Source organism: Patella vulgata, chromosome 8, assembly GCF_932274485.2.
Source record: "Patella vulgata chromosome 8, xgPatVulg1.2, whole genome shotgun sequence".
Lineage (NCBI taxonomy): Eukaryota > Metazoa > Mollusca > Gastropoda > Patellidae > Patella > Patella vulgata.
This window is the reverse complement of record NC_065886.2, coordinates 54,142,708-54,153,097: the sequence shown is the minus strand read 5'-3', so window position 1 is coordinate 54,153,097 and position 10,390 is coordinate 54,142,708. Positions and strand designations below refer to the sequence as shown.

Here is a 10,390-nt window from a genome sequence, read left to right as displayed (position 1 = left end):
GCGCTGGCTCACACATCAAAAAATCTCGGTATTGCCTAAGAATGTGCATGTTGATTTTACAGCGTGGTTTCATCAGAGGTCCGATGTACACGTTGGCGTGCACGAAACGGAACCCTTGGCAGCTGGAATTTGAAATAAGAGTAGACCGCTATATCGCTGTTAGGGCGAAAGTTCCCCCATATCTCTGCACACGACTCCATTGATGCAGAAAAGTAGCTTGCTTGATAAACTATGTCTTAGATTAAATAACCTAGGCCTGTCCCCAAAACAGATTGTCACCAGGAACATTCAAATAACGACATATAATAATAATAATTTTAAAATGTGATTTAAGTTTGAATATTAGTAGATTAATGTGGATTTGGGTAGATTTGTGTGTGTTTGGGTAAATTGGGCTATTAGTGCTAGTCGGTGAACATGCGTTTGAATTGAAGTGAGAAGTCAACTCAACGAGAAGCTGAGGGCGAGAAGTCGAGCGAACGAGGGCGAGAAGTCGTGGGAAATAATCTCGTCTTGAAGTGGTGAGATCCTCGCCCTGTTTCATCGCGTTTTCGCCCTCTCGATATCGACGTCTCGAGATTATAATATGGTTACGTGCCATCTCTGTGCAACAAGAACAATATATGGTTAGTCACGTGTCATCTCTATGCAACAGGAACAATATAATGTTACCCGCCCAAACCGGTTAATCTAGTTAGGAATATTCTAGTGGGTCTGGCTTTGAAGTGAATCTATCAGTTAATGTATAACTCTAGAATACGATGACAGGTCAAAACTGTTTGGATGTAATATTGCTAAGTGAATAGGTTATATTGCTATATACGATTTCAACAGTTAATGTGAAGCTCCAGATAAAACTGATAGGTTAAAATTTCAATACTGGCAACTGTGTAAGTTACATTTATTGCTAAATATGAACTAGCATGTCATAATAGTTTGCGTAACGACCTATAATGAACATATAGACTGATATGTATCGAGTGCGTTCATCTGAATTGATATATTCTAGTTTGTAAAACAGATCAACAAATTGCTGTGGATAAGTTTGTACACTTTTAATAAATAACTGTGATATATAGCAGTGTATATTTATAATGTCACACTATGGTCGGACCAGGTGATGTGATAGTTATATGGATTGTTACATTATATAATATTACCTGATTAACAAACATTACGGAACTATTGGTCGTGCTGAGGCGTAATGTCTAACATTGATAGTCCAATTTCAAGGGTATATTAACAAAATGGCTGAAGAAAGAAATCAAGATTGCGTTTTTTGTTTAGACGACTTTGTTGACCCCAAAATACTTGACTGTCAACATTCGTTCTGTTTGAAATGTCTAGACGATTATATCACAAGTTCTTCTGAAAACAACCAATTTCAATGTCCAGTGTGTCGTCGTCTTGTTCAAATTCCCGCAGGTGGAGTCAACGATTTTCCCTCACCAAAAGTTTCTCCGACAGAAATTACAACTCATATGTGCCCTGCCCACAACGACAAGCCAGTTGGTTGTTTCTGTCAGGACTGTTTTCAATCGGTGTGTTATGTTTGTGCTTCTACCACCCATAGAGGGCACATATTCTTAGACTTAGAGGATACATCAGAACCCGGACCTGAAGGACTAGACATTAATAAGGATAGGTGTCCTAAACACAAACATACCATAAAGAATTATTATTGCAAACAATGCTCGGCACTGGTCTGTGCTGATTGTTTTATTGCTGACCATAATGGACATCCATTTGTAAATCAAAAGGAACTAAGAGACAATCTAAGATGTTTAAATGAAGATTTAAAAAATGAAGTAAGTAAATTAGAAACTTACTATGAGTCATTAACGACCGGGGTTTCACAAACTGAAAAACTGGCTAAAGAAACCAGTGATAGTATTGATCAACAGGTTAAAGAAATATGCCGCGAAGTTGAGAGACTGGGCGAGGCAATGAAGACCAGGATGTTGAAAGGTTTGGATGAGGGTAAAACAAAAGTAGATACACAAAAGAAGGACACTTCAGACTTTGTTGAACGTTTGAAATTGAATGTTATCGATAATGATAGGGTTTTACAGGATAAATATGTTGGACCACTTTTAGTGCAAACCAACAAATCTAGAACACAAAAGAAAGAATGTAGTTCTAGAAAGTTGGACGTTTTATCTTTACCTGGAGTCCTGTTTGAGGCTGGAAATATAAATAAAGTCCAATTATCTAAAGCGATAGGTAGATTATATATTATAAATACTGTAAGTGGTAGTTTTAATGTAAATAAGGTTCCAATATGGGGATGGTTGAGTCCTAAGTGGTGTTATAGTCCTGAGCAGACTATTAATGGTTTAAAATCGTTTATTAGAGTTTGTAGAGATAGCTCAATGTTATATGTTGAGTGGCATATAAATCGCTATCCCACAGGTAATATTCGTCAAGTATCATTTAAATTGATTAATCATAAAGACGAAAAAGCGACTAAGATAGAAAAGAACAAACCTTTAGAAAAGAACAAACCTTTGAAAAACACCGAAGACTGGCGCATATTGACAAATCCCAACAATGGATTCCTGATTGAACAAAATAACTTCATCGTGCAGTATGAAATTGAACTGGATACAGAATAAACTTATCTTACTCCATTATATTACGTGTATTGTTGCGCGTGTTGTATATAGTCGCTCATATGTTTATAGGCACCGTATGTTAAAGGACAATATTGGTGTCAGTCATTATCACATATTTGATAGAACCGGTTAAACACATTCCAAATATATAATTTTAACACGGAGATCATTGCTACGACAGGCGCGTAACGAAGATTTGAAGACACGGAAGTGACGCAAAAATGGAAAACAAGAGATAGAAAGGACCCTCACATTCCCTTGTTTTTATTCATTCTATACTTAATAAAAAAAGGTGGCAATGCACGGGCTTTTCTACTTATAATTTCGTTTTTTCTTAATTAGTGACAGTCAATTCCTTTTATGAATTGTCAGATATCCTCTCACAGCCTCCCGTCTTCATAAGCCCAGTAGGACGTTAAACCCCATTTCATTTCATTTCCTCTCACAGCCTCGCATAACAAATTTTGGTCTTCGAAGGAATTGTTAGTGAGAAGAAATTCGATCGTATATCTGTTATCACCGGTTACTTCAGTCAGTTATATAGAAGAATAACTCTTGTTTTCCATTGTTTATATCACTTCCGTTTCTTCAAATCTTCGTTACGCACCATCGTAACAGATCGCTGTGTTCAAATTATATTTGGAACGTGTTTAACGAGTTCTATCACATATGTGATAATGGCCGACATTAGTATTGTCCTTTAAGTCTTGTTTAGATAATTTAGCATTTTACAAGGAGTAACATAAGTAACTATCTTTCCGCAAACTTGATGTAAAAATTTATAAAGAAGTTTGTCTTTATAAGAATTAAAAGTTAAGTTTATCCAGGGAATCATATACATGAAATATAAATGAAAAACTCGTGGAAACATATTTGTCGGGGCTTAGATGTTGTTGTCACAAACTAGTATTGAAACAGGCATGTGTCGGAATCTTGACAGACACGAAGGACTATGTTTATATTGTAGTATGTGCTGTTATAGTAGGTCCACTTTATTCTAGACTTAGAGATATGAAACAGAAGCCCCATGATTATATTAAAACATATATGGACCTAATAAATGTCACAACTATTCATTTAGCTCAGTGGTTCTCTACATTTTTTTTGCCAACGGCACTCCTTGGAGCACATGAAAAAATAGCGGCACACCTGGCTAAATATATATATGAGAAATATTTGAATTTTGCACACAAAAAAACAACAAACAAACATGGTAAGTCAGACGGAATACAACCGAACACAAAGACTAGTCATACACACATAGAATGACTCAAACTAAAAAAAGAAAAACACAGCTATGAACGTACCAGTAGATACCAGTGAATACTCAATTGGGATCACGTGGGTTATCACATTTTCTTAGTGTGCGTTTCAAAATTTCGCGGCACACTTAGGAAGATCTCGCAGCACACTTGTGTGCCGCGGCACACTGGTTGAGAATCGCTGATTTAGCTCAATATGTTGACGAATGTATGAGATCGAAGAAAAATTAAATTTAACTATTTATGTAGGGGTATAGCATAGTTTATATATTTAAATGATTCACTAATTATTTTTAATATGTTACAGTATATATATACATATATAAGATTTACTAATTATTTTAAATATGTTCCAGTCTATATTTATAAGATTTACTAATTATTTTAAATATGTTACAGTCTATTTATAAGATTTACTAATTATTTTAAATATTTTACAGTCTATATTTATAAGATTTACTAATTATTTTAAATATGTTACAGTCTATATTTATAAGATTTACTAATTATTTTAAATATGTTACAGTCTATAATATACATATATAAGATTACTAATTACTGTATACATGTATATGTTATAGTTTATAATTTTATATCAATTGAAATGAAATGAAATGAAATGGGGTTTAACGTCCTACTGTTCTGCTCCAACTGGCCTAATGAACACGGACATACGCCATACAGTGTACTATGAGGGAAATGTTACAGTATATATATACATATATAGGATTTACTAATTATTTTAAATATGTTACAGTATATATTTATAAGATTTACTAATTATTTTAAATATGTTACATTATATATTTATAAGATTTACTAATTATTTTAAATATGTTACAGTATATATTTATAAGATTTACTAATTATTTTAAATATGTTACAGTATATATTTATAAGATTTACTAATTATTTTAAATATGTTACAGTATATATTTATAAGATTTACTAATTATTTTAAATATGTTACAGTATATATTTATAAGATTTACTAATTATTTTAATTTAATTAAAATCCCGATAAACTTTCTCGGCTAATGCAGGGATCGATATCATTTATTAATTACTGTAATGTTATAGTTTACGTTTATATGCCTACTAATGTTAGATTTTTAGACTTTTAAATGTTTACCGCAAAATTTATAATTGTAGCATGTTGAAACAAAATTTCAGTTTTAACAATAACATAAGAATAAAATATTAAGCTAGACATTTTAGTCATCTGTTCACTTTTCACAATAGAAGCTGTCCTCACTTCCACCTGTTACGTGTCATGGCATATCTGAGATTTTACAAGCGAGGACACGTAAGTTTGCCCACGGTCCATGCCCCTTGTGGGAATCTTAATCCTTAAAAAATGTGTATTGATAATGTGCTGATATCCCAGCCAAGACGAGGCGTGTGTAAACGTCCGAGTATTACTGGACTCGTCACCAGGACACACTGAAAGCCTAGGGTAGATCATCTCCAATAGAAGGTTTGATCTCGTCTTAATTCCGTACATCTTATTAAGCCCTGTACGTAATACCCTGCATATTCTGACGCTGTTTTCGATTGGCTGCTGACCTACCAGATTCCTTGATCATCCCGAATACCAAGTCTTGCGCTTTCCAGCAAAAATGTCTACCTGTGATAATCGAGTTGCAAAGTTCAAGGTTCGTTCAATGTCAAGGTTTAAGTGGAGGTCGCCATGTTTGACTTGTGTGTATTTGTGCCACAACGTATGTGCGCTATCGTTTATGTGTCTACGTTAAAGGGCGATATCGACGTCTCGAGATTATAATATGGTTACGTGCCATCTCTGTGCAACAAGAACAATATATGGTTAGTCACGTGTCATCTCTATGCAACAGGAACAATATAATGTTACCCGCCCAAACCGGTTAATCTAGTTAGGAATATTCTAGTGGGTCTGGCTTTGAAGTGAATCTATCAGTTAATGTATAACTCTAGAATACGATGACAGGTCAAAACTGTTTGGATGTAATATTGCTAAGTGAATAGGTTATATTGCTATATACGATTTCAACAGTTAATGTGAAGCTCCAGATAAAACTGATAGGTTAAAATTTCAATACTGGCAACTGTGTAAGTTACATTTATTGCTAAATATGAACTAGCATGTCATAATAGTTTGCGTAACGACCTATAATGAACATATAGACTGATATGTATCGAGTGCGTTCATCTGAATTGATATATTCTAGTTTGTAAAACAGATCAACAAATTGCTGTGGATAAGTTTGTACACTTTTAATAAATAACTGTGATATATAGCAGTGTATATTTATAATGTCACACTATGGTCGGACCAGGTGATGTGATAGTTATATGGATTGTTACATTATATAATATTACCTGATTAACAAACATTACGGAACTATTGGTCGTGCTGAGGCGTAATGTCTAACATTGATAGTCCAATTTCAAGGGTATATTAACAAAATGGCTGAAGAAAGAAATCAAGATTGCGTTTTTTGTTTAGACGACTTTGTTGACCCCAAAATACTTGACTGTCAACATTCGTTCTGTTTGAAATGTCTAGACGATTATATCACAAGTTCTTCTGAAAACAACCAATTTCAATGTCCAGTGTGTCGTCGTCTTGTTCAAATTCCCGCAGGTGGAGTCAACGATTTTCCCTCACCAAAAGTTTCTCCGACAGAAATTACAACTCATATGTGCCCTGCCCACAACGACAAGCCAGTTGGTTGTTTCTGTCAGGACTGTTTTCAATCGGTGTGTTATGTTTGTGCTTCTACCACCCATAGAGGGCACATATTCTTAGACTTAGAGGATACATCAGAACCCGGACCTGAAGGACTAGACATTAATAAGGATAGGTGTCCTAAACACAAACATACCATAAAGAATTATTATTGCAAACAATGCTCGGCACTGGTCTGTGCTGATTGTTTTATTGCTGACCATAATGGACATCCATTTGTAAATCAAAAGGAACTAAGAGACAATCTAAGATGTTTAAATGAAGATTTAAAAAATGAAGTAAGTAAATTAGAAACTTACTATGAGTCATTAACGACCGGGGTTTCACAAACTGAAAAACTGGCTAAAGAAACCAGTGATAGTATTGATCAACAGGTTAAAGAAATATGCCGCGAAGTTGAGAGACTGGGCGAGGCAATGAAGACCAGGATGTTGAAAGGTTTGGATGAGGGTAAAACAAAAGTAGATACACAAAAGAAGGACACTTCAGACTTTGTTGAACGTTTGAAATTGAATGTTATCGATAATGATAGGGTTTTTACAGGATAAATATGTTGGACCACTTTTAGTGCAAACCAACAAATCTAGAACACAAAAGAAAGAATGTAGTTCTAGAAAGTTGGACGTTTTATCTTTACCTGGAGTCCTGTTTGAGGCTGGAAATATAAATAAAGTCCAATTATCTAAAGCGATAGGTAGATTATATATTATAAATACTGTAAGTGGTAGTTTTAATGTAAATAAGGTTCCAATATGGGGATGGTTGAGTCCTAAGTGGTGTTATAGTCCTGAGCAGACTATTAATGGTTTAAAATCGTTTATTAGAGTTTGTAGAGATAGCTCAATGTTATATGTTGAGTGGCATATAAATCGCTATCCCACAGGTAATATTCGTCAAGTATCATTTAAATTGATTAATCATAAAGACGAAAAAGCGACTAAGATAGAAAAGAACAAACCTTTAGAAAAGAACAAACCTTTGAAAAACACCGAAGACTGGCGCATATTGACAAATCCCAACAATGGATTCCTGATTGAACAAAATAACTTCATCGTGCAGTATGAAATTGAACTGGATACAGAATAAACTTATCTTACTCCATTATATTACGTGTATTGTTGCGCGTGTTGTATATAGTCGCTCATATGTTTATAGGCACCGTATGTTAAAGGACAATATTGGTGTCAGTCATTATCACATATTTGATAGAACCGGTTAAACACATTCCAAATATATAATTTTAACACGGAGATCATTGCTACGACAGGCGCGTAACGAAGATTTGAAGACACGGAAGTGACGCAAAAATGGAAAACAAGAGATAGAAAGGACCCTCACATTCCCTTGTTTTTATTCATTCTATACTTAATAAAAAAAGGTGGCAATGCACGGGCTTTTCTACTTATAATTTCGTTTTTTCTTAATTAGTGACAGTCAATTCCTTTTATGAATTGTCAGATATCCTCTCACAGCCTCCCGTCTTCATAAGCCCAGTAGGACGTTAAACCCCATTTCATTTCATTTCCTCTCACAGCCTCGCATAACAAATTTTGGTCTTCGAAGGAATTGTTAGTGAGAAGAAATTCGATCGTATATCTGTTATCACCGGTTACTTCAGTCAGTTATATAGAAGAATAACTCTTGTTTTCCATTGTTTATATCACTTCCGTTTCTTCAAATCTTCGTTACGCACCATCGTAACAGATCGCTGTGTTCAAATTATATTTGGAACGTGTTTAACGAGTTCTATCACATATGTGATAATGGCCGACATTAGTATTGTCCTTTAAGTCTTGTTTAGATAATTTAGCATTTTACAAGGAGTAACATAAGTAACTATCTTTCCGCAAACTTGATGTAAAAATTTATAAAGAAGTTTGTCTTTATAAGAATTAAAAGTTAAGTTTATCCAGGGAATCATATACATGAAATATAAATGAAAAACTCGTGGAAACATATTTGTCGGGGCTTAGATGTTGTTGTCACAAACTAGTATTGAAACAGGCATGTGTCGGAATCTTGACAGACACGAAGGACTATGTTTATATTGTAGTATGTGCTGTTATAGTAGGTCCACTTTATTCTAGACTTAGAGATATGAAACAGAAGCCCCATGATTATATTAAAACATATATGGACCTAATAAATGTCACAACTATTCATTTAGCTCAGTGGTTCTCTACATTTTTTTTGCCAACGGCACTCCTTGGAGCACATGAAAAAATAGCGGCACACCTGGCTAAATATATATATGAGAAATATTTGAATTTTGCACACAAAAAAACAACAAACAAACATGGTAAGTCAGACGGAATACAACCGAACACAAAGACTAGTCATACACACATAGAATGACTCAAACTAAAAAAAGAAAAACACAGCTATGAACGTACCAGTAGATACCAGTGAATACTCAATTGGGATCACGTGGGTTATCACATTTTCTTAGTGTGCGTTTCAAAATTTCGCGGCACACTTAGGAAGATCTCGCAGCACACTTGTGTGCCGCGGCACACTGGTTGAGAATCGCTGATTTAGCTCAATATGTTGACGAATGTATGAGATCGAAGAAAAATTAAATTTAACTATTTATGTAGGGGTATAGCATAGTTTATATATTTAAATGATTCACTAATTATTTTTAATATGTTACAGTATATATATACATATATAAGATTTACTAATTATTTTAAATATGTTCCAGTCTATATTTATAAGATTTACTAATTATTTTAAATATGTTACAGTCTATTTATAAGATTTACTAATTATTTTAAATATGTTACAGTCTATATTTATAAGATTTACTAATTATTTTAAATATGTTACAGTCTATATTTATAAGATTTACTAATTATTTTAAATATGTTACAGTCTATAATATACATATATAAGATTACTAATTACTGTATACATGTATATGTTATAGTTTATAATTTTATATCAATTGAAATGAAATGAAATGAAATGGGGTTTAACGTCCTACTGTTCTGCTCCAACTGGCCTAATGAACACGGACATACGCCATACAGTGTACTATGAGGGAAATGTTACAGTATATATATACATATATAGGATTTACTAATTATTTTAAATATGTTACAGTATATATTTATAAGATTTACTAATTATTTTAAATATGTTACATTATATATTTATAAGATTTACTAATTATTTTAAATATGTTACAGTATATATTTATAAGATTTACTAATTATTTTAAATATGTTACAGTATATATTTATAAGATTTACTAATTATTTTAAATATGTTACAGTATATATTTATAAGATTTACTAATTATTTTAAATATGTTACAGTATATATTTATAAGATTTACTAATTATTTTAATTTAATTAAAATCCCGATAAACTTTCTCGGCTAATGCAGGGATCGATATCATTTATTAATTACTGTAATGTTATAGTTTACGTTTATATGCCTACTAATGTTAGATTTTTAGACTTTTAAATGTTTACCGCAAAATTTATAATTGTAGCATGTTGAAACAAAATTTCAGTTTTAACAATAACATAAGAATAAAATATTAAGCTAGACATTTTAGTCATCTGTTCACTTTTCACAATAGAAGCTGTCCTCACTTCCACCTGTTACGTGTCATGGCATATCTGAGATTTTACAAGCGAGGACACGTAAGTTTGCCCACGGTCCATGCCCCTTGTGGGAATCTTAATCCTTAAAAAATGTGTATTGATAATGTGCTGATATCCCAGCCAAGACGAGGCGTGTGTAAACGTCCGAGTATTACTGGACTCGTCACCAG

The 10,390-nt window shown here is 33.3% G+C and overlaps 1 protein-coding gene across 1 annotated transcript; it reads left to right on the top strand.

Moving 5' to 3' along the window:
* The first annotated feature begins 488 nt into the window (after window positions 1-488).
* Window positions 489-4,693, top strand: LOC126829957 (tripartite motif-containing protein 45-like). The gene has a single exon (XM_050560158.2). The coding sequence runs from the start codon at window positions 1,248-1,250 to the stop codon at window positions 2,613-2,615; it is 1,368 nt and encodes a 455-aa protein (XP_050416115.1). The 5' UTR covers window positions 489-1,247; the 3' UTR covers window positions 2,616-4,693.
* Window positions 4,694-10,390: the final 5,697 nt, after the last annotated feature.

Coding starts and splice junctions, on each gene's coding strand:
- LOC126829957 (XM_050560158.2), top strand. CDS start 1,248: ATGGCTGAAGAAAGAAATCAAGATTGCGTTTTTTGTTTAGACGACTTT.